At 41.6% G+C, this 25,966-nt stretch overlaps 1 protein-coding gene across 7 annotated transcripts in view; it reads left to right on the forward strand.

The window, feature by feature from the left end:
• Window positions 1-25,966, forward strand: part of celf5a (cugbp, Elav-like family member 5a) — a 194,483-nt gene that overhangs the window by 140,398 nt on the left and 28,119 nt on the right. For 6 of the 7 annotated variants that reach the window (XM_086283460.1, XM_086283464.1, XM_086283461.1 and 3 more), the window contains exons 4-5: window positions 17,221-17,349; window positions 19,549-19,628. In XM_086283460.1, the coding sequence (XP_086139586.1) occupies window positions 17,221-17,349; window positions 19,549-19,628 (209 nt within the window). The remainder of the gene's footprint in view (window positions 1-17,220; window positions 17,350-19,548; window positions 19,629-25,966) is intronic. The other variant, XM_086283462.1, reaches the window with a different exon arrangement.

The raw sequence follows: 25,966 nt of genomic DNA on the forward strand, positions 1-25,966 counted from the left end.
TTTTCAGACATTCATGCTTAAACAGTTATGTGGCTTTTTATTCTGGCCAGTCAGTCAGTGTCCTCTGTTTTCTTTCAAATACAAGAAAGGTCTCTCTCTCAGTGTTTCCATATTTTGACAAGAATAAGCAGCAAAATAAGGACCTTTGGAACTTGATTGATTTACATGGCCAGGTCAGAGTTCAGACACAAGAGTGTAGTGTAATGTGTTTATTTCATCTGTGGCCGGTACAACGAGTTTCATGAACTATTCCCAATTCATTTGATTTAATTTTTCTTTATAACATACTCTTATTTTTGACTAGATACACTGTTTCTGCTTGTTGCTGCACTTAGCCACTAAACTGTTACACTCATAGGTGCACCTGTTAATTTGGTGTGTTCTGTATAATATGCAGCTCAGTGTAAATATAAATAAAGTATAGTTCCTTAATATTTCGTCACTTAAAGTGGATTTTAAAAGTGCGGTTCTATTGCGCAGAGATATCCACGCAGTCAATTTAATCCCCACTTTACCTGGGATGCATTTATTTGGACTGTAAGAGGAGGCTGGTCGTTCTTTTGTTGTATTGGCTGTACCCTATATAGACCGAATTATTGAGCTACACTTCTTGATGTTTGAATTCAGGTGTTTTCAGTCCCGTTAGCCCAGGTGTGTGAAATCAACACCTAGGCATGTAGTTGGTGTCACGGCTGGCGGGGTGAGCCGTGTGGTGTGGGGGAAAAGGAGGACCCAAAATGCGGCAGTGACTGATGATTCGAGTGTTTATTTACAAGCGGTGGAGTGGCAAAAACAGGCAGTGAGGCATGACAAAACAACTGAAGAAACGTAAACTGGGAGAACTAAATGATAAACCTGAGACCATACAAAAGGGGTGCGGGGCAGAGAGACGCAGAGACAGGAACAGAACACCATAGAACGCAGACGAGCCGACAACGAACACAGACCGACACACACACACACACACACACACACACACACACACACACACACACACACACACACACACAAGGTAATCAGGTAATCACACACAGGAGGGAAGAACAGCTGAACCTAATACACATGAGGACCGGAGGAGACAAGCTGAACACAATGACAACAGACACAGACTTTCAGAACAAAACAGGAACTCTAGGACACGAGCCTTCAAAGTAAAGCAGGAAACACACAGACTGATTTACAACACAACACGGGGACATGAACAGAGCACCAAGGACAGACACAGGTAGGGCTGAATATACACCAAACTTCAGGTTCAACCCTAAACTAATACAAAATCAGAATAAACACAAAACGCTGGGTCAACGACCCAGGACCATGACAGTTGGCCTTTCCAAATATTTGTGAAAGAATGGGTCGCTCTAAAGAGCTTATTGAATTCAAGCATGTAATAGGATGCCACCTTTGCAGGCTGCCAGCTGCTCATGGGCGAGCAGCTTCTGTAGGCGTAATGCGTAGGCGGCCCAGTATTTTTAACCATAAAGTGTCTTTTGATTCGTCCAACACAGAGAGAAAGTGTGAGCGAGACAAGCGTCATGCTCATTCACTTTCACTGCATAAGCACAACACAAATTATGCAACAAAGAACGAAAGGCATTGCCATTGTATGGCCTGTATATAAATGATGGATGCTACCACTGTCACCCTTTGGTTCATGAATTTGCATTTTAAACCCTCGGCTTTAGCATTCTAACCACAGTCGTCTTCGGTGATAGGGTGATCTTCTGAATGACTTCTGAAAAAACTGCACTTCTTTAGCAACCATCTGCTGGCTAGATGAGTGATTTCTGGTTTAAGGCACTTCCACAGTGACTTGAAATTTCAACTATATATTCGTTTTCTTTTATACAGTCTGTGTGCCAATGCAAAAAGTCGTTACTTTTTCTGACACGCCTTAAAGCTTACTTCCGAGCTAGAGAGTAGTGTTTCTGAAGGTCTGTTCTCTCATTCAAGTCAGCAGATGTGATGTTCAGCCAGTCCCAGTAGGCGAGGTCTCCATCACCGGCTGCCATGGAGACAGTACTTTTGTCTCCCTCTCGTTCCTCTATTATCCCTGCGTCTTTGATGTCTATAGAGTGAAGTTAGGGCTGTAATTCTGGTCCGGATTTCTTGTCTAAGCCTCCTGTGTTCAAAGGAGGCACCTGAATTAATCCCAGGTAACACCTCTGATCAAGGATTTAATTTAGGCCTGCAAAGGGTGTACACAGCACAATCCTGCAGGCCACATTGTTGTGTTGACGACACGGGTGATGGATGGGTTTTGCCTTAGGCGGAGGGAAAGGTAAATATCTCTCACTTTGCTCCCTTTTCACACGAGTGTAACAAGAAGTATTAGGAAATTGCTGTCTGTTTTTTGTTTTTTTTATTGACATTTGTGCTAATTCCCTTTGCCGCTGAAGCCTTCTGATGAAACACTCGAGGTTAATGGTATTTTCTTTGCCTCATCCTGACAAAATATGTACATCTGTGTGCCTAATTTTTCTTGTTTCGATTTGAAACAACGCTGAGCACATTACATTGTAGGAGTTCAAAAGCTGTGATGTAATGGCCACGCTTGAAAGCTGGAGAGAGCGCATAGGTTAGCGCCTGCTCCTGCAGACAGCCAAAGTACGAGTATTTTACTCTAGAGAGATTTATTTTTTTCAGCGAGTGATCTTCCAAAACAAAGACGGTCTTTGCTTTTACGAGAAAAAAGGAGACTGTTGCCATCCCTCACTTCAGAACGCTTTACTCCAAGCTGCATTGATTTCTCTTGTACCAGCAGGTCAGCATGAGGAAATTGAATTGGAAATTTTAGAAACACTCCATTATTTCATTTTCTGGCATTTGTACTTTCCTTACCTTCTTTGTATTTTTTTTTTTTTTTAGGATTCACCACTGAAACAAATGGGAGAAGCAGTTACTGTGAAGACAGTTAAATGACTGCTCTGACTTTGGCTTTGCTAATAACTCTGTCCTCTGATGCAAAAGGTTATATTCACCCCTGTGGTTTTAGAGCACACTGGTTTGCATTTATGAAAGCCCTCTCCCCTTTTCTCTGCCCTGCCTCTGTGCACATGGGGTTAGTTTTGCTTTTACAAGGAGAACATTGGGTCAAATTTTGTTGGATTGCTTCCTGGGATATTTTACCTTCGGGAAAGGGGCGAGGTACCGGAGCAATAGTGAATTGAGTGAAAGTGGTTTGGAGGAGTCCAGGTAGAAAGAGGCAGACAGGGTTGACATAACACAGTATATTCAATGTTCTGTTAATTTCACACGAGCTTTGACTTCTAACTGGGCTGGTTTGCAATAGAAACCCTGCTCCCCGCTAGCTCTCACTGAAACCAACCATGTAGCTTACCTTAGGATCCATTTTCTTTCTTCCTTTGATATGCGCCATGAAACATGTGCATTGAACTGACGGGGACACACACTTAACGTCATTTCTCACTTTGGCGCTGAATTGCAAAACGTATTGAAATAGTAATGCAAAAACCTCCATGTAAAATGAATCAACACTCTAGAAGAAGAAATTGGACTTCCTATAGAGAGCTGCTGATTATTAAAAGTGATCATTATATAATATTCTGTCTGGAAGCCCCAGCGTGCCCCAGGTGTTTAGTATGAGATATCTATGAGGTGTATAAGTAGTGCCTGTTACTGACTGCAAGAGGCTCAGGATTTTTCAACAGTCAATTAAAATGACTTGTTTTAATGATGTGTGATACCTGTAGCTATATTTACAGGTACTTACAGAGCTGGCAGAAATGTACAGGTGAGGTGAAAAATACTGACCGTGGCACCTGTTAGCAGGTGAGATATATTAGGGAGCAAATGAACATTTTGTCCTCATGGTTATGTTAGATGAGTTACTGTAGCTCGTTTTGCCCCAAAATTGAATGCTGATTCGGACAGAAAGGTGTCAGAATACAGTTTGTTGTGTATGGGGCTGCATAGCAGCAGACCAGTCAGGGTGCCAGTCACACTGACCTCTATCCACCGCCGAAAGCGGCAACAACGGGCACATGAGCATCAAGACAGAAAGTCATGGTTTGAGGTGCACAAAAATAAGGTGTTGACTCGGCCTCCCAATTTCCCAGATCTCAATCCAGTCGAGCATCTGTGGGATGTGCTGGACAAACAAGTCCGATACATGGAACCTCACAACTTACAGGATTTAAAGGATGTGTCGCTAACATATTGGTGCAGATAACACAGCACAGCTTCAGAGGTCGAGTTACCCATGCCTCGATAGGTCAGAGCTGTTTTGGCACTAAGAGGAGGACGAATACAACATTAGGCAGGTCGTCAAAATGTTTTGCTATTAGATGAGATATATTTTGCCCACCGTTATTTACATCGAGATGGTAACATCGACGAGAGAAAAAGGAGAAATGAATATTGTGGGTTACTGAAACAGGACAAACAGCCACTGTAAAGCAAAATCAGTCGTCCCTGTGTTGTTCAGGTGCAAACAATGCATGAATAGATTTGAGCTATTGTTATTTTGGGTGTGGTAGTTGAAATCATTTTAAAACAGAGTTTGGAAAGAACAGTGTCCTTGTTGTCCGCGGACATTTTAAGCTTGTTTATATTTTTCTCTTTGTCCTTCTCCGATGATTTGTGCTTTTAAAACATGTTTTCTGGACAGACACGCTGGTTTAAAAACCTATTGTGTTCATGATATATGGTTGAAGAAGTTGGCATACTTGTTCAATGTCAAATAAACCTAAAATAGTGTTTTTCACACTTCAATATTGACCTCACATTCATTTTTTAAAAACTGCTTGCTATGTTATTTAGTCATATCATTTATGATAAATGGGAAAAAATGAACTGTACATTTGAAATTGCATTAAATACGTTACTGTACGTCCTCAATCAGTGTTTGTCTCTGACCGGGTTTTGACAGGGTTTCTCTGTTTAGCCATTTATATCGTGGTGAGCTGAGCCCAGTATCGTAGCAACAGTAACTATGGGAATAGAAACCTGCGGAGAGGTCAATGCGATGGTCTCCACTTGGCCTCTTTGTACAAAGGCTCACACATTGATTCTTCTAATTCACAACATCTATAACCGCATCCGCCACACAACATCCACCTCCACAAACAAACCAGAAAAAATATTTAGTGCCTTCATTTTTTTTATTTACTCTGCAGCTATATCAACGTATTAGCAGGGAGACAAAAATATTTATCTTTAATTTCAGTGAGGTGATGGCCGAGTCTGTTCCTTCTGTATTTTATTCTCTAATTATTTCTCTGACTCCTCTACCAGACTGTCTCCTTTCTTTCTTTTCCTCACAGCACAGACTCTCCAGGGATCTGTAATTGACAAGTGTGTACAATAACTAATCAGGAGCAAAGCAACTGTCCTTTAAAATGATGAATTAACTAAACTAATTTCAGATAATCCTTCAATAAACTGGGCGGTGATTGATATTTGAAATGCAGACGTCCCTCGTCTCTTTTGACTCGCTAACACCCAATCCTCCCAGAACAGGTGGTGTGATTGATAAAGCGCTGATGAAGCACTGAGAGGATTAAAATCAAATTCGAGCTCAACATGTCTGCGTGCCGTCTGACAAGCATGACCTGTCATAACAACACCCAGAACATAACACGTGCACAGCGACATTACCTTAAGCACGAACCACAATTACTAGCGTGCATAAATGCCCAAGCTACGATGAATTAATTTGAAAGAGCAGGGTTTGGTCTAGTAGGCTCATTTGAGGTGTGTCTTACAAGAGCTTTGCCGATTCACACACTGTTTCTGTGTTGATACTTAACCTTTCCCCCCTAAAGCTCTATAACTGGGTTTGTCAACATGGGCGTCTTTTGCAGATTAACGTTGCAGTTATGCAGTAAAAACGAACACCGTGGGAAAAGATAGTTAACCAAAATACCCGTAGTGGAAAATGAATATCCATAGCATAAATACATATGTTGACAAATCACCTTTTTCTTATGTGAGCACAGTTGGACAAGATGGTTGATTTCAGATTAATTGAGTTGTTCTGCAGGTGTCTAATTACCAGTGTTTCTCCATCCTTACGTCACCTCTACAGTGTGATTAAGGAGACTTGTGAAGGTTGTCTGGGAGAATAGAGAAGAATAGAGCCGAACAGTACTTCTTTGATTATAACCAGCACCAGACTGCGGCATGACAGCTTACAAGGTTTGCAATCAACTAAACTGAAAGTGGGTTGGAGGAGTATTTGAGCATCTATTTTATGCTGTGCTGTGCTTTGAAGCAACCTTTTTTAGCAGGAGAAAGGCATCTTATTACATTCTAAATCAGTTGTTTGTATATAATTAATATATGTTTTATTTTCCTTCCAAACTAATTTTGCACATGAGCACGCTTTTAGAAAAAGTCACCTTGGTTTAGTATTTTGTGCTACACGGATAAAGCTCTGTGCATTTGCATTTATGGATGGAAATAAAGTTAAAATAGTTTTTCAGCTACTAACTGCGGTTCTTCACTGTTTTGCAGAATTAAGTGTAAACCACTGGTGTTACAGCTGCAATATCTACAAATATTTCATGTTTGAGGATGCATAAGTTTATGTAGTTTCACTTTTAGAGGTGTGTGGTCAGTCAGGGAAGCGGGCACTGTCAGTAGAGGCAACTGGATAAAGAGTGTAAAGATCCTTAGGAGCTTCCTAGTAGACAGCTGTGTACAGGGAGCCTCTGTCCCCCTTTCCCCTCCATGCATTTTTCATCACACACTCCCTTTTTTTTTTATACTATTTAGCTTTTCCCTCCCCTCTAAACTTCCATGTGGTACGTGCTGACATGGCATTTCTCAGCCTTGCACACAAAGCCCTCTGGTGCTCAGTGTGCTGGAGTTGGAGCACGTCTGTGTTTGTGTGTATGCTATGTGCTTGTGCACACATACATGCGAAACAGAGGACTTGGTTGGGGATGTTGTGCTCACTCAGTCTCCCCCGTCTTTCCCATTCTCACACGCTCAAATCACACTATATGTGATCCCCCAGTCCCACAGGCAAAAGAAAAATAGAGGGAGAGAGAGAGCTCTTACGGAAAGTCTATTTAGTAAGTTGGCAGCACCCAAACTACAAAATAGTTGAGACTCCCTGTATAGAAAGGATCTTCTTAAATTATTCTGAGCGGAAATTCAAATTTCATTTTGTTTTGGCCCTAAGCAATGGACAAAACTGCCTGGGTGAGATCAGTAAAGGTCAGGGGGAATTAAAATGCTTACTGTAAGGTTTGTCAGTAAGAGAGAGAGGAAGCAAAGAAGAGAGAGGGGTAGAGGAAAAGGCCATCTGCCTGATAGTTTGGTCTAAGCTGATGAAAAAGAAAAGACAGTCCTTTTCCATTGCTGTAACGTGCTAGCTTGACGGGTTCAAATTTTTTTCACTACCTCAAAAAAATCCTATTCCAAGATACACATTCTGCACGCTAAATCGGAAAGTATGGTAGTCTTACAGTTCACTGGTTTCTTAGACAGGGTGTAGGCTTTGCAATTTCCTTTAATACAGGACACTAGATGATTTGCTGTGACAATAAACAAATCCAATAAAACTGATGGATGAAGTATAATAGCAATGCCAACATGTATCTGACATCGGATGAGGAATGCCAGCTTTCCTCTTGATGATTTGCACAACATATAGATGTTTATTTCATTATATATGAAGCAAAATATCCTCGAAATGAAAACAAATGGGCTGTCAGGGAAATTAGGGAGGTAGACAAAGAGAGCTGCCCATTCCAATGAGTGTGCAAGCTGAAGAAACACAAATTTACACACATGCACAAGTCTCAGTGTGTGCTTTCAAACATGTGCATATCCACACTCATCTTTCTCAGTTCTGATATCAATCGACCCATCCTCCATACCAGCCCCCCCAAAAAAGGAACATGCCTCAACGTTCTAAGATTTGTAATGTCACTCAGCCTCTCACCTGCAACAATAGTGTGTTTTTAGCATGTACGGCTGCTTTTTTTTTGAGAAAATTGAAATGCCTTTATCCGGGATGGCAGAGAAAATACAAGTGAAAGAGAAAAGCAAGTACATTGTTATATTGTCAAATGCATATTATTTTTCTCTCCGGTGAAATATTCTTACAAATATGCTGCAAAGAACTACCTGCTCGGCTGGTGTATGATGTTGCTTCATCCACTAGCATTAGCTTTGATGAAGATGGCGATGCATCTTTCCTTTCTTATAGTTCTGCTCCTTACAAACCTGTAACAATTTTTGTCATGTTGATAAAACACAAACCAGCACAGCTTTTTCTTTTTTTTCTTTTTTTCAACAGCAAGCAGCTCACGTCAAATTTTTGTGTCAGGAGCCTCCAACGTAAGCTTCGTGCTGTATCTACAGTAATAATCGTGCAGATACCTTCAGTCATCACACACATTTCTCTGCTATAAATGCTCTGCTATAAAAACCTTTGCAGGAGTTCATTAGTACAGTGGTGCAGAACTCCCCAAAATTATTATTCTTACAAGTAGGGATAAAAAAAAATATCACAAGAATATGAAAGCCTCGTGCACATGCTCGCCTTAGGCCCAAAAAACAGTACGGCTGTCCTGGATTATGAAATGCTTTTGGTGCAATTACATCCTCTAAAAGGTGCAGATTGACCTTCTAGCCAATTAAAAGTGCACCAGCAGAGAGCAGATAAGGCAGCTTAGCTGTCAATGTGACTGACAGTGTTAGGTCCTCCCCCTGCAGTCATATCAGCAGTACAGAGGCTGTGCATACAAAAAACACACGAGAAAAAGTAGGGAAAAGGTTCCCAAAAAAGCACCTCCAAGTTTAGCATCTTGCCTCCTGAAAAAATCTGCTCCAGCTAATAATATAGAAACAGTAAAGTATAAAAAATATGCCAGTAACGTGCTTTAGAGCTTATGCATTTACTTATGTATTTGCACCCTCGCCTCATACATCATTTCCCCCCCATCTTATAACTGTTAACACTGCAGTTTTTTTTTTCGAGTAAAGAAACGCTCTGCCCCAGACTACAATTTATGGAAACCAAAGTTGCTGGCTGATGTCATTCTGTATAGTCATAGAGAAAATCTGAATCCACTTTCACCGAGGTCTCTGTAGGTCTAGTCAGGTGAGTGCATGAGTGCACCTTATATTCCCCTACAGCTCTCACACTTCTGGCTGGGGAAAGCTGACATGCAGGGTGGCCTGTAAGCCTCTTTTGTCCATGTGCAGCAGAGTCATCTGCCAGCTCAGTTGCTCTTGCAGACAAAGCTTCAGAGAGATAGCCCATATTCTGGTACGTCCTCACTCTCTCTTGAGCTGGAGTTAGGCATGGCCCCTCGCTCTCTCCTCCTAAGCTTCCTTTGGTTCATTTCTCTCTCTCTGGCAAACTCATGCGCCCATTTTCCCATCATTTCTATTCACTTTTACTTGCTTTACTGTGTTGCTCTCTAAGATATTAGTTCGGCTTTGCGTTACCGCGAAAATTCCTATTGTCCTTTTTCTAATGATGGTTTTCCTAATGATAGACCCTTCAGTAAAACATACAGAAAAAAACCCTACATTCATATAACCCTTATGAGCAAGCACTTTGGCGACAGTGGGAAGGAAAAACTCCCTTTTAACAGGAACAAACCCTCCGGCAGAACCAGGCTGTTTGGGGTGAGAGGTCAAGAAGTCAGAGGATACTGATATGACACATCGTAGGGGGGATTGTGGAGCTTGGTTTGATTCAATGTATGGTGAAGTCCTTAGTCATCTCTTTATGAAGTCCATTATTTCCTCTCCATATAAGACAAAGTGAATTAATTGAAAATAAGCATTATCTTGGCTGGCTAATGAGTTGCCATGAAGGTAACTCATTAGCCAGCCAAGATAATCACAGGGTAATGTGAGAGAAGGAAAAGACATGGAGATGCTGAGGCAGAAGGGGCCAAAAATGGGACCAGAGAGAAAGAAAAATAACGTCCGGGAGATGATTGAATCTGTAAGCTGAGAACAACTCTACTGTAAGGAAGAGGTAGGAAAGAGAGAAAAACTATGTGAAGGGGTGGTGGGGAGGAGGCTGGGCGAGGGGGCTGGCCATGGGGGTGTGTCCACCGTTACCCTCATGAATCAGTGTCAGTGGAGCGATGAGAAAATAATTAAGAAACAGGCTAGCGCTGTGTTGAATACTGCCAAAGGTAAAAGGCCTTCTACTGTATAGAAATACAATCTGGACGGGAAAGAAGAATGGCAATAAATGGGATAGAGGAAAATGTGGGAGAAAAAAATCCATAATATAACGGATGCCAAAATGCCCTTCAGATGGCATTATGAAGGGAGAGAATATAAATAGCAGAGCCATATTGTAAATGTTTATATACAGTAGCTACGTAGGCAAGTTGCACAGCAGTTTCAGGATTTATGACCAGCGCCTTAATGCACTGAAGTCGACACAAAGCTGTGAGTAATATTTCACATTTGTTATCATATTGAGTGTAAATTTGCTGAGACGTATATGGCGGCGATAAAATATTTTAAGCAATTTCTGCTTCTATTCTTCTCCTTTCAGCTGCTCTCCTCTGAGGTGGGAGTGTAAGCTGTCAACTGGGCGATGAGCTGACTGTAACTGTACCGAAAGCAAGAGCGCACAAAACAACCGTGCACGCCAAGATTCACACTTACACACCTCAGAGGTCTTAGATGGAACGTTTAGAGGAGGGAGAACCAATTCAGGGGCCTGTAATTATATGTTCAAGGCTTCCAGTGGGGGCCAAGATGCTGCTGGGATCCCCCAGCCAGCAGCACCGAACAAAGCAGCCATTAGATCGCATTAATGCGTACAATCTTTGCTGTATGTGCATTTTATGTGTTTATATGCGCATTTATATACAAACATGTGTGAGCGTGTGTAGATGCACAGGTGAGTCTTTTAGGTGTCATATATGCTATCCATCATTATTTCTGCCAGCGCCCAGAAAGAATTCATGATCACTAGTTTCCAAATCCCCTCAGAAATGGAGAAGACTCGGTTGGTGTGTGGGGGACATGTTTGTGGCATATAGAAGCTGTCTTTTCTTATGAGGCTGCTGTTTGGTAACACGTTACCGTTTGATCTTAAGCTCTTTGGCCCGATTAAAACGCTATAGGGCTTGTGATGCAACACTTACCAACCGCAGCCTCCTACTCATTGCGATCATGTTTGTTTGTACAGTGTTTTTGGCTCTCGGTGTATACGATACATGGACCATGCATAGTAAATGTTTCTTTTAGTGTGCCTGTTGATGTAGTTGCTGTTCTGTGCGTGCGTGTGTCTGTGTGTTTAGATAATTGCATACTTTGTGTGTTGCTTCCCGCATGTTTGCAGCGTATACCTATATGTATGTTAAAGCGGTGAAGCGGAATCTGTCCCAGAGGGGTGCTTACTGAGGGATGCACTGTTTCTGAAGAATTACTATCAAGGCCTTGTGTGCACCGCTGTATGGCATTTTTACTGATGGGTTTTACGGGCTGCGGCTGCCGATGACAAGCCGCGACACCAACATGATGACACTATGACATGAAGTCAAGCCATTGTCACCACAGGCGCTGCAAGAGTTAGAGAAGCAGGTCTGTAGCGCCTGTTAAAGCTAACGTGTCAAAAATGAATTGTAGACCTAATGTATGGTTGACGGTGCTGTAGACTGTAGAGCATCAAAATAAAATACAGTGTGTTTAGCATTCATAAACAATTAAATTCAGTCAGTAAATCTAGTTTTCATTCTTCATTCAGTCATATGAGGTTCAACAATGTGTTGAATTTGCACATCAGCGAGCTCCAGGTTTGATGGCTTTTTGGTTGGATCTACACTATTGTTTTCTTTGCTGTGCTGTTTCCAAGCAACATCTGAAGTCGTAAGGGAAACAGCGCTAATAAGCTACCTCATTAGGGCGGGCGCATGGTAGGCCTTACGGTTTGTGCTGTCAACTCAGTGGGTTAGCATGCAAACTTCAAAAGACAGCTGCACACACACACAGGAGTGCTAATTTAGTTTAGAAATTGGTAAACAAACTATTCCATCAACCCATATTTCTTCCTTAGTTAAAGGTGTGCTGGTGGAACCTGCTAACTGGGTTGTGTGTGATGTGGCTCCAACATTATGACAAAATGTGTCCATCCTCTCTGTGGCATTAATGCAGCACATAAAAGACTCATTATTCAGACGTTAATTTGGCAGGGTTTTCTCATCTCGAGGCCGAGCCAAACCTCAGGCTCTCTGCCTTATTGGTCTCCATTCTTATCCGTGGTCCTTGCTATACCTAGGGTAGGAGGGATGCCCTCAGCACACCTATACACAAGAGTGCACACGTGCTGTACTTGCACACATCCATGCACGCATCTCATTAATGCAAACACAACCCTAGTTAGAGCCCTATATGTAATAAATTGGATTCAATTCCACTGGCTAAGAACTGTGATCTCTTAGGGTTAATTAATTTCATTCCATTCAGTCTGTGTTTTTTATGCTTGAACACATGCTGACACTGTTATTGTGTGGCATCCTGCTCACTGGAGAAGTATAATAGGCTTGTGAAGGAGGGAGAGTGTTTGGTATTCCTGCTACAGGGTGATTTTTGGTTCTTTCTTTCTTCTGACAAGGAAGTATGCTACAGTAGCTAACTCTAATATGGTAGATCCTTCCCCTTCATAGCCTCTCCCTGGCTCTTATCTTCCCCTTCAAATGAGAAAACCTGGATGGCTTCTCAGGGCCCCTGTTTCTGCCTGGATGCTATCTCATTTGGTTTTAATATATTTATCCATTCATTATTGTTCCCTTTTATCAGCCTGCTAATATTGTTCATAATTTGTCCTTATCTGCAAGCCTGACAGTCAAATTTACACTCGGGCTCAGCAGACAGATGGAGAAATGACCCTTTTCCAACCCCTCCTTCCCCAACTCCTCTGCTCCTTTCATTCATCTCCTCCTCTCCAAACTCCAATGAAACATGACTGACAGCCCACTGTATAAGTAGTTGTCATAGCAACCTCCCCATCCTTACGACAAGTACTTTTTCTCTATAGCGCACGCTCTCCCTCTGTCACAATATCTCTCACTCCTTCCATAATACTGCCTTTCCGCTGCAAATAATTGAGAAAGAGACAGTTAGAAAAGGGAAATTTGAAAACAAGGGAGCGCCTAAAGCTGTTGGTATGCTTTCCCTCCTCCCTTCACTCCCATTTCCATCCCATTCCCTTCCTGTCTCACGTCCCTTTGCTTCCTTCATCCTACCCACCGCTGACAATGATTTACCCACTCCAATGGTTTGCCTCTTTCATCCATCCTGGCTTATCAAGGACTACAGGACTGTATGCACAGCAACTTACAGTATGGGCTCATCACTCCCACTCTCCCACACATTTACTCTCTCCCTCTCTCTGCGTCTCTTCTTCCCCGGCTTCTCTCTCTTTTTCTTTTCATCTTGTTGCTCCAAAAACTCCCATTCTGCCCCATTGCTATTCACAAAGTCTCAATCCACTGTCAAATTCTTGCATAGTAATGTAGCGTAATCATCAAACGCAGCGCAATAAGTCTACAGTATATTAGACTGTGCTGGAGATGTGGTGTATTTTTGTTTATTGTGAAGAGGAGATTTTTTTTAAACTTCCAGTGGAAACAAAGAGAAGAAAGTATTGTGCTTTTGAGCTTGAGAACACACGCATGAGAAAGGGATTACTGCGCTATTGTTTGTCATGCACGTAGTTTAATGGTTAGGCAACAGCATGAAAAATTGAGATATGAAATATTACTGATTTTAATTTGCTTTAGTGCTGTTAACTCTAAGAGTTCACGCAGGGCCAACATGCTTAGTCTGAAAAGTTTATATTGATTAGAGCAGCTTCAAATGGACCTATAAATCTTATAGGAAATCAATATTTATAACGAGACAGCACACTGCCAATTCATTATTCTGGAGTTTAATTTCCAATGCATTTATTCCAAACAAGCATCTGTTTAGTAACTCAGAGTAAATTAAACATGATGGGGAGGTGAATATCAGGACATCAGTGGTGTGTCACTGAAGTTGAATACAGTACTCTGCTACAGTGAGCTGTAAATGCATCTTAATGCCTTAATACCTGAGAAAGCTATTAAAAGCTGTCAGTGAATCACAAATTGAATTTAGTTTCTTTCTGATAAAGGATACACAGAGAGGTGCTCCTGAATTACTGTGACAACTGAAATCAACTGAACATGGTCCAGGAAGTACTGGACCAGATGCATAAAGGTCTGCGCAAAAACGGCTACTATTTTATGTATGCACAAAGGCAGAAGCATAAATACACATTCCTTTTATTAGACTTATAAAAGCATGCATAAGCATGGCACTCTTCTGAATCTCATCTTTAGCCATGAATTGGTAGATCGCTGTTTCTGTCACAAGCTTTTTTTACACTAAATATGAAAGAAAGATACTCTCTAGAAGAAATGGAGAAAGGGAAAAATTGAGTATTTCATCGTATTAGTTCGGGATTTATGAAAGAAGAGCATACAAAAAAAACAAACAGTAAAGGGAAGAAGTAACAGAGGCTCTGCCAATTTATATCACTGTGTCCAGATTCTTTAAAAGATCCAGATTCAGAAATGTAATGAAACAAGGTATTGACGAAACCAAAGGAAAAGACAACCTTTCCCCCCTCTGTTTAAATCAGTATCATTCACACAAACAGACATATGTATATAGCTTTGCACTGCAGTGAAAATGCAGATTATTTGTAATATGTGCTGCAGCTTGTAACACAGCAGTGATTAAACAAGAGATTAGTATTAACTACACTTGCAGCTAGCAGCGGCTTTGCAATTAGCAGCAGCCTTGGGTGCTGTGAGAGTTTTGTAGCTGCAGTTAGCGGATGGAAGTTAGCAGCAATAGCAGTTGGCAGCACTCAGGCGGGTTAAGGTGATTCCCGAGAAAATGTCAATACTCTGTAGTTACAAGATAGTTAACAGTGGGGCATGCACTCATGTGTATACTGTGCGTGTGGTCATGGGGGGAGAGCTGTTATCTCTAATCCGTTGTATCAGGGGATGCAAGGGTATCCTTGTTTCTGCGTCTAATTTTTTTCTCCCTCCCTTTGTCCCTCATTTGTTCGTTTTTTTTCCTCCCCTGTCAGATATCTGTAAATGACTGTAGGTGTTTTCACTCTGTTTGTGTCTGTTTGCACGCCGCCTGTGCTGCAGCGTTGTAGATAAATGAGATAATGTTTCTATTGGCAATGAACACAAGACCTGAATTCCCAAGGGAGCGTTTTAGTTGAGAGCAGCCAGAGCAGAATCCTAGACAGTGGAACAGATCTACTAGATGATCTGTTTTCATGCATTGTTAGCTTGTTTTCAAAGCACATTTATGTTCCACAACATGTACTCCATCTCTTTCTCTCTCGCAGCTGCAGATTAGGAACTTCTGCTAAATACAAAAGAAGCAGATACTCTGCAGTCACCATCTCCACATGTCTCCATACCTCTGTCACACATAATGCAAAAATAAATTAGAATAAACACAATTTTAAAAGACAATAACACTGTGAGGCTTTTGTGTAATTCACTGTGAACTGATATTGTGATACAATAAAGAATGAAAGGCACAGAACTGTTAAAGGTTCTGCACTGGTACTTTTCAGACCCGCATAAGCTACTACCTAGAGCCCAAGTAGGTACAGTAGGAGCTCAGATGGCCTCCTCTCTGTCACAGGACCGTATGTAAGATTTGGTCTGACGGCATTCAGGGAAATATGTGCAGTCCAGCCCCATCCCCCACTCTTGACTCATCTTGCTGATCCAACCTCAGAATTTATATTCTCCCTCCAGCAAAAGGAAGGACCATCTTGGCCTTTCATTTTCCAGTTCAGGGCTTTTCTTTTTTTGCAGATAAATGCTCTCCAATCCACCCTGACAGATGTCACATTGCATCACTTCCATTTTGATACATAGCCTCTGATCCTGCCACTTGCAATAAGGAGCCGGCACCAGGGATGCCCCTCCCTAGACAACGCTCTGACACGGGTGATTATTTTAAAGGTGCATCATTGGGGTTGCTGAGCGCTGAAACCGAAGCTGGGCGCCATGTCCATACACACTCTCTGCCGTGCTCGCTGCAGGAATGTGGGTATCAGCTTGGCTCAGGGTCAGAGAGCAGCAACGGCACGACACAATCGATAGCCGTCGCAGGTCACCCCGACACCGGGCAATACCCCTGGCGGTGATTTTTTTTTTGCTGCTGTCCTGCCTCTCGCTCAGTCTCCTGTGATGGCACAGGTCAGTGTTGGAGAAACAATCTGTATAAAAGGAAGATTTTTAGAGCTTCTGCTGCCAACTGAGACATGCTGCACTGTGGCATTAATCATGGAAGGCCAGAGTACATCAGTAAACACAGCGTGTCAGGTCAAGGTAAAGATCAGATCCCAAAGCATTTAACAGGACTCGGTGGCGTACGGGCTATCTGTTGAAAAGTCAGCGTTATTCATGGCGTGTCTCCCAGCCTTCGTTGCTCACTGGAGAGACACGCCATTGTTCACTGAAGAGCACACTGAAATATTTCTCTGGCTGCACAAAAAACACTGGATCAGCAGCAATTAGTAGAGTAAGAGAGAGATAAAGGGAGGAAGGGAGGGAGGCGGGCAGTTGAAAAAGAATGAGGGGAAAAATGTAGAATCAGCGAGAGAATAAGAACGCAGGAAAGAGATAGATGAATAAAGGGGAAGGAGAAAGAGTGAGTAAAAGAAAGAGGGAGAGAACTGGAGCTTTCAGCCAGTACAGTGTGGTGTGTAGGAGGTTAGAGCTGCCTGGAGCCCCTTCCTGCTTTTAAAAGGACCAAAGACTCTCTCATTGTCTTGGGTCTCTGTGGCTGCGTGTGTGAGCATGTGAGAAACCTCTTCATTAGTCTACCATTTCCCTCCTTTCTTCTTTCCAGCCCCTGACCACTCACTTACCCCCTGCTGCTATAGTATATGTGCCCACATGGGACTAAACCCACTTATAGTGGAGATTTAAAATGATCAGTCTGGGAAAAGAGATAATACAATGTGACTCAAGGCCAACCTGCACTAAATAAACTAGACAGTTACTTTACTGTACCGAGGCTCCGCGAAAGTGTCTTTGTTCCTGCGGAAAATGAGACTTCCTTTTTAAATTGCTGTCTCTGTTCCACCAACGGTGACTCTACTGTACAATTCACTATTGTATGCTCTTAAATTGGTTTCATAATTGAGGTCAAAGTTGTAATGTAATCTTTTGACTCTTGTTTTTGTTCCAGAAGACAGGAAGTTGTTTGTTGGGATGCTGAACAAACAACAGACCGAGGAGGATGTCTACCGCCTCTTCGAGCCTTACGGAGTCATCGAAGAGTGCACGGTCCTAAGAGGTCCTGACGGAAACAGCAAAGGTAAGAGCCGTGATACAGCTGACAGCATTATTTAGGTCACTGACAAAGAAGTGACAGTGCATCCGAGTGTGTGTCTCAAATCTGTGCAGCACATCCATCAGATATAGGTCAAGTAGCCCGACTGGTTAATTGATGTCAAAAATTTAACGTTATGTTGTTTGGGACACGGGATTGTCAAAGTCTAATAGTTTCTAAAAGATGCCATATTTAAATTTATCGTTACTCTAATTAGGACAATGTTTTTGCTTTTAGTCTTGCTACTAGTCCTGGAAAACCCAGCTCTCTCACCACATGTGATATCTTGCTGTGATCCCACCTAATTCAGCAATGATTTAAAAATTACCCTGTTGGCTTTGCAAACACTTTTTCAGTATTTACCTGAATTTCCTGCATAACAAAATCCCAGTCATTATCCTGCTGATGTCTATTGTTTTGAATGTACCGCTGGACTTTACGCAGGTACTGAAGTGTTGATATCCTGAAGCCCTTTCTGAGATAGCCATGCAACAAAGAGCAAAGAGACCAGTGGTTTTTCATGTCTCTAAAGCCTATTCCCCAGCCGGTGCTTATGGAAATTGTTATGGAATTATATCTAAAAGGGTTTGAAGAACATTCTGACTCTGCAGTACGCTGGAGGAGGAGAAAAGAAAGACGGATGTCAAAACGATTCAAGTGTCCCCACTGTGGGGATGGGAACGAGTTGCATTCTTCTTTGTGGCTGTGCAGTATTTATGCTCCGTCTAAGTTAACTGTCAACACTCAAGTCATTATCCTCTATTACATCATCACAATTCTTTTTTTCTGGTAATGGCTGAGAGTATCATTTGAAAGTCTTTTTATAGTAATAATTATTAGTAGTAGTAGTAGCAGTAGCAGTACTAGTAGTATAATTATATCATATCAAATAAAAAACATCTAAACAAGTGAAAAAAAATTCATCACCATGTTGCATCTCAAAGTCCTGTGATACAAAATGACATGTAGAGAATATTTTATGCTTCCTCACCGCTTCACACGTTCAGTTTTTTTAGTTTATTTAAAAAGGTGCAGGAAGTGTTAAATGCATAATTATACTGATGTATGGTTTGTACTACTGTGGCAAAATCCTTGTCCAGGTCATAGCGAGCTCTAGCCCCGATCTATTCATATCTCAATAGGGGGGGCAGTGCTTTGACAGCTGAATGGGCATCGTGATAGGCTGGTGTCCATAGGCGTAAGCCCATTAACAGAGGAAGAATGGCAGGGTGACTGGGTCAAGCAGAGAAGATGATAAGGAGACTGACAGTATGACAGATTAAATAATTTTAAAAAAGGAAACTTAACATGAAAAAATGAAATTAGGTGAAATGGGGTGTAATTATAAAAGGACACGGTGGCTCAGTGGATAGTCCTGCTAGCTCAGACAACAGACCCAGATTTAGTCCACATGTGTTTCTGTGTCAGTCGCTGGGCATCTTTATTCGCTCTAGCTTTCTCACATTTTAATAAACTGAGCTCAGAGACCTGCATGAGCAGTCGGCTGGACAGTTACTGCAAGTTTCACAGAGAATGCATTTTCTTTTGTCTTGAATTAGATGGTGATGCATCTTTTAGTTTCTGCCCCTTCAATCATTTCTACTAAGGGTACTTTCTTGGTTGATTTTGGAAGAAAAAGGTATCATAGCCAGACCCTAAAGAGAGAAAATCATAGTTCTTTAAGGACAGTACAGCAAAGAGGTTTGATTGTTTCGGGCCTTGTTCAAATCAGAAGAAGTGATCAGAACATCTTGTCGTAGAAACAATTAATTGTTCTGAGAACCTAGATGGTTTGCTAGTTAAGTTTAGCCAGTTTAGCTCGTGTTTAATATGCACAGACAGGCATGTGGTGCTAAATAGCATGCTTTTCTGCTTCATCAGTGCAATCTCTTGCCTGCAGCTTCTGCCTGCTTGTCTGCCTGCCTAATGCCTGGAGTTGGGCAGCCTGCTGTGCAATGAGAGGCTCTCACTGCACAGCGATTTCTGTGGTGTCAAATATAATTCAACTATTATTATTATTAATTTATTAATATATTGTACACTGTTAAAGGCTCACTTGAGTGAACACTGTACAGGATATACAATATATTTCTCTCTATATTAATATATACATGTGTAAATGTACTTCTTTGTATGTTTGTGTGTGTTTACCTGTGTGCGGTGTGCATCTGCTCTTTCTTCCAGGTTGCGCCTTCGTTAAGTTCTCCACACACACCGAGGCTCAGTCTGCAATCAGCGCGCTCCACGGCAGCCAGACTATGCCAGTGAGTACAGCTGTCTCCCTCATATAAAAGCACAGAAACCCACTCAGGCCACAAAGCATCTGTAACATCCACAACACTTCAATAGCTGCAGTCCACGTGTCTTGCTATGGAGCTTTAAATTCTCAGCTTCGACGTTTGAATCAACTGAATCCATCTTTATAAATATGGCAGATTTTTAAAAAAGATCCAAAAACAAATATTCTGCTGTCTTTGTAATTAACACGGTACTTGAAAAAAATCCTAATCTGATTTCCAGATAAAACTGTTTAGAGTGATAATTGAATTTTGGATGAGTCATCAATCAGTAGTTCTGTTTGCATAATCAGTGGATAGAACCCCAGTGTGAGATTACATTAGCTCCTTATGTAAGCACACTGTGTCCTCTGAATTCTCTCCGCACTAGCTTTACTGCGAGCACAAAAAGCTGTACTGCTCATTTGTATGTGTCTCGTGTTTAAGCAGGGTCCCTGTATACCTGATTGTGTCAAAATAAAAGCTACTTACTCTGCACTTCAAACCTGAATAGAGTTATTCTCCATGACATTCGGCGAGCGGACAGAGAGTCATGACTTGTTTTATACAGTAGCCTGAAGTATACTTTGCTTTCATCCTCGTTTTTGTTTCGGCAGCTCTCGTCTCAGAAAGGCTGGGACAGTGAACTCCCTCCCACCCTATCTCACAGGTGTTGTGTTTCACTGTATGATTTCATTATTAATGGTTGCCAATGTGTGTGGCTCGAGAGAGAGGAGCAGAGAGAACCACTTGAAGCCACCTGTGCCATTTTGGCACAACCTCTGAGTCAATCTAAGTGCAAATGACTGCAGGTCATGAGGAAAGACTCTGGATGTCCATTTTCCATAGATACCCTCCTTCTGTGTTGCTCCATTCCCCTATCTCTGCTACCTCTCTGCCCTCGCTCGTCTCTCTTTGGCAGCCTCTCGGGATATTAGGCAATAGACTTGTTTACTCCACCTTTCACCACATTGGCTGCTGAATTATTCATCCAACTATAAGCAGGGTGCTGAAAGGATGAGGGGGGGAGACTTGGAGAGAGAGGGAGAATGAGACAGAGAGCGAGGGGGCAGAGAGAGAATGAGTGAATGGACAGGATTTATACCTCCCGCTCTGGTAAATTGATTATAGAAATCTGATCAGCATCTCATATCCTGTGGCTGCTGGAGGAGCAGGCACAGTGCGCCTGCCTTGCTGAGATTAGTGGACCTCCGATGGTCTATTATGCCTCAGCAGGACAGTTCTATTCAGAGCAGCGTGTCCGTCAGTGTAGCAAAGATCCTGGAAAAAACATGGGCCGCACATCCTGTGTGTTAATTTAACATCGTTTCGATTGCAGTCGAGCCACGACTGCAAAAAGAAGTCATGTACAAGCATGTTAACTGAATGAAAAAGCATTTATTTACCAAATGTTGAGGTGGATTAAAAATGAAGAAATCAAACAAAGAAATAAATGCCACTGACAGCCAAAGAGACAGAGAATTTATTATCAGGCAAATCAAACAAGCAATTCCCTCATTCCTTCATATTTCAGTCAAAAAGATGACAATAATAAAGACCTATAGCAGCAGTGGCTGAGGTGTACCGCACAGAATATTAACACTACAGCAAATGAACGCCAGCGCCCCAGAGCATGAACACTTGCTTCTTAGATTTTATGCGTGTGCACACAGACGTACACGAATGCATGTGTGCGCATGCATAAATATCTACAAATAGAAGCACTTTGTGGGTAAAACATTTGCATGAGCACATGCATGCACACTCGTTCTATACCGCTCACTGCCACATCCACGTCCAGCCACGGACTAGGGTCAAAGGCTCCCTGACTGATCTTATTTTCCAGCTCGGAGGACTTGAGCTGAATACATTTGTGTTATTCATGTAGAGAAGGAGTGGGCATTTTGTATGTATTAATCTGTGTGTGAGTTGGAAATGAAAAAGGAAATCTGCATCAAGAGACTGCACGAAGAGTGCTGGCCGCTGCATGCTTAGAAGTCCATTGTGAGCGTACATACACTTGCATTTGTTCCATATGTGGAACTACCCATCCGGCATCAGCGGCCGATCACACTCTAACCCATCATAATTCAAGCATAAATATCTCTTCTCCCGTATACTCTGCCACCATCCCTTGATCACCAGCTGCTATCGCTGGTGTGCACGCACCACCAAAGTTCAGGCCACGAGTGCCTCAATTAAACATTTAAATTCTAGCGCTGTAGAGCAAATTGCTGGAATTCAGCAGGGTGATGTAGGAAGAAAGTCTCAGGACAAAATTACACAGAGATGACGGGGGTGTGGGTCAGGTCCGCAGAGCCATGCTGATTTTTTTTTCACTCCGTATGCGCAGCAGCTGAGTTCGAGGCAGTTTCAGCTGACACAGGAACTGAGATATAAGCAGCAGAGCAGGATGATGGAAGGATAAGCGCACAACAAAAGAAAGCAAATGAGGTAATGCTTGCTTAGAAGAGAGAGCTAGATGATTGAGAGTGCAAGAGAAGAAAAAAAAGAAGTTTAAAATTCATCTAAATGTGATTCCCCATCTCCTGAATCTTGTCAGTTACTTCAGACAGAGAACAGAGTACATATGCAAGTGCTACGAGTGCCAGGATTTAATACCCAATAAGGCACGTCTTTTAATGAAATGAAAGAGGCAGCCGATGCAGCGGTATACATATAAATACTGGCATAAGTAATAATCTTGTTGTGTACTCAATGAAATGTGGAGTGTTAATGTCAGTCTTTCACAGGGTTGATTAATCTTTGTGTTGCTGCTCCCTAAACAACATTCTGCTTTTATTTAAGTTAGGTCTTTAATTTCAATCAGTATTGTTTCTAGCAACTCAATTTACATTCTAATAACCAAACAAGTTCCCAGTCATCCATTATTATAAGAGCTAAGCTTGAATAGGAAGTCCATTTATCCTTCTATGGCTAGCTGGGGTAGTGTAATGGTTGGCCTCACTGGAAAAACAACCATAGAGTAACTCCGTGCAAATGCCAAAAATTAATAGTTATATCATATAAGAGTACTCTATACAGCTTTAGTATAATTCTGAACATGACTGAAGGAAATGCCTTTCACCGTGTATTTAGAACAAACTACGGAGATCCTGGACATTCGTGTTCTCTGCAGGTTCCTCCTACAGTCCAAAGATCTCCATGTTAGGTTAACTGAGCTGCAGCAAAGGTACTGACACAGACTAGAAAGAGAGAGCATATTTCTCCTATATTGGCTTCCCTTCACTGGCTCCCTGTTAAATCCAGAATCAAATTTAAAATCCTGCTCCTCACATACAAGGTCCTGAATAATCAGGCCCCATCTTATCTTAAAGATCTCATAGCACCATATCACCCCAACGGAGCACTTCGCTCTCAGACTGCAGGCTTACATAGAGTATTTAAAAGTAGAATGGGAGGCAGAGCCTTCAACTTTTAGACCCTTCTCCTGGATTCAGGAGACAGACACTATCTAGATTAGGCTTAAAACTTTCCTTTTTGCTAAAGAATATAGTTAGGGCTGGATCAGGTGACCCTGAATCCTCCTTTAGTTATGCTGCATAGGTGTAGGCTGCTGAGGGATTCCCAGTGTTTTTTCTTCATTCACCTTTTTTACTCACTGTGTTTTTACACTTCTCTTTCACAGTGTGTCTCTGTCCTGTCTTCCTCCTTTCACTCCGACCGCTCACAGGAGATGGTTTGGGTTTCCTGTGGTTCTCTTTAGTATTGTAGGGCATCTACATAACAACATAAGTGCCTTGAGGCACCTGTTATTATGACTTGGCGCTATATTATTAAAAGTGCCGTAAATTCTGTTAACTGGTGATTGTAAATCAGCCATAGGTGTGAATATGAGTGTGACTGGTGCCAATGGTGAGGCCCTGTAACAGACTGCCACTCTACTTGTATAAAAACTAAACAAAGGAAAGATTATACAGAAAATGTACATGTAATCAAATTACATAAAGTCAGTATGCATATTTTGAAATATTCTTTGAGTTTTGTTAAAAGATTGCATATATTAAATTAGTAACTCAATGTTACTAATTAAATTTTTTCAGATCTTTAGTTTCTCTAAGTTGAGGTCCTTTGTCTTGAAATGATTGAAAAGTTGAATGAATGACTGAATGACCTGCTGCGACTAACTGAGTAACAAAATTAGCAATTTGACAGATTTTGGCACTCGCATTAAAGAGATTTAAAGCTCTCCGTAGACTCTTCTTTTTACAGTCGGAATAACTTACTCCTATTAATAAAGTGTTTTGTGTCATTAATACACTTTTCTTTTATATCCATCTTTCCATCACACTGAATTATGGTTTGTAGCGAGCTGAAGCCTGTCACGGCGTTTGAAAACACTGGACAGGAGGCTTAGGATGTTCTGATCCTGAGATGCTTTGGCTGTGAAAATATGTTAATACCAAGTACCAATGTGATACCAGTGTTTAAGTTTAGTGTGTTTTCTTCACTGTGAGAAAGAAATTTTAAATTATACTTTACATATAAGGAAACATCAGCAGATTCTGAATATATAAATATAAATTTTCTGAATTGTTGGTATGAAAAATCTAACTTATGTGCACCTGTCTTATTTCAGATCAGCGCGAGAGTCATTAGTCTGCTGAAATCTGCTGACATTTACAGTCACAGCAGTTTCTCCTTTCCTCCTCACGAGGGTGCGGAGCTGACAGGAGGCAGCTGAAATGCAATCACATTTAACATACATGTTGCTGCGTTGACAACAACAAGTTGTGTTACTGCAAGTATAATTAGAACTTACACCAAACCAACATCCTTCGAGCTTCCTGCTGACCAAACATGATGAGAGTGAAAGTAAAAGAGTGACTCAGAGAGAGTGAAACTATCACCATCTGCTTTTTTTCAGCTCACAGTTTGCAGTTAAATTTGAAAAAAAAAACAACAACATATAAACAGAAGCTGTTGCCTTCAAACTCCTGACATCCTGTTGTGGACAGGTTGCTGGACCATGGCAGAGCTTCTTAAAATAAATGTGAAAAACATTCCGACTGTATTATGTTGATTTGGAGTGTTGTAAAATTTTTAAAATATTTCTTAATAGGTGTGCGAACAAAGTTACAGCATGACTGACCCCAAAATACAGGAACACCATAAAGGTCTTCACTGTGAGACACTTGAAGCCAAGACACAGACTGTATCTCCCAGTACTGGACAGAGAACCAATCTTCCTTCTAAGTTATCAAATGCAAGCAGGCATTAAAGTTAAAAGAATATGAAATATATATCACTAGGTATGAGGCTTTATCTCCTTCATTCACATGAGGGTTTGCAGCTTGTGCAGCTTGAGCAGACACCAACACAACCATCCTTGGCAACGAGAAGAAGCCATAAAGAGGCAGACTTTCCTTTTGGTTCTAAGTCTCTGTAGTAGCTTTTTATCCTTCCTGTTTAACTCCCGCTTCTTCAGTGGCTCTCTAGGCAGCTGGGAGACACCCGGCAGGGGGATTCTGCTCACACTTGGCAGCTTAAAAATTTAATGAGACTTTCACTTCACACTTCATCCTCTTCTCTTTATAGCAATGGAGATTCTGCTCGCTGATATCCTGACAGGCCTAAATGGGAAAACCTCTGAGATAAACAAATGTGGCAATGGACGCTTAGCCGACAAGCCATAAAATTTACGTGTCCTTAGGAGAAACAGTGGGAGGGCAGTCTCAGTGTAGAGACCTTGAAAAAAAGCTTTGCAGCGAGTGGGACATACATGCAAGCGTATGAAAGCAAATGGCACAAGGCCCTTGTATAATAAGACAGGCCAATAAACTTTGTTTCTCAAGAAGGGACACTTTAGTTCTAGATGGCAAAGGGCTGACTGCAAAGTTCCAACTTAATCTCCTTAACCAGAGGAAAAGCTCATAGTTCTCATTACCAAAGAGCGACCTTAAATAGCTTCTTTAACTGTGAAGGCGAGGTAAAATATTCAATATATACTAGAGCATCTTGTCTGTATTCTGCTGCACACTCCCAAAGTTAAACCTCATAGCAAGGTTAATCGTACAGATAGTAAAATGCTCGACAACAACAAACGCTAAACTTGCAATTGTGTCACTGTCAACCTTGAAGTGTCTCTGCTTAGTGTTAATATATGAGGTTTTGCTTAAGAGATTGAGAAGCATTAAGAATTTTTTTATTGTGTTTTTCTATCTCTTGTTTCTGTATTTGTTATAGAATCGTATATGAGTCAGAGTGAATGCAAGGCGTCTTATTCCCATCTGATAGAATTGCATTAGCACTGCACAAGCTAATTTCTCATTAGCCAGAGCCAGTAAGTGCTCAATTCGTCTGTT

The sequence above is a fragment of the Aulonocara sp. 'chitande type north' Nkhata Bay genome, linkage group LG23 (genome assembly GCF_057382095.1).
Source record: "Aulonocara sp. 'chitande type north' Nkhata Bay isolate Kocher_YH1m ecotype deep benthic linkage group LG23, A_spYH_male_GT1.1, whole genome shotgun sequence".
In the NCBI taxonomy this organism is placed as follows: domain Eukaryota; kingdom Metazoa; phylum Chordata; class Actinopteri; order Cichliformes; family Cichlidae; genus Aulonocara; species Aulonocara sp. 'chitande type north' Nkhata Bay.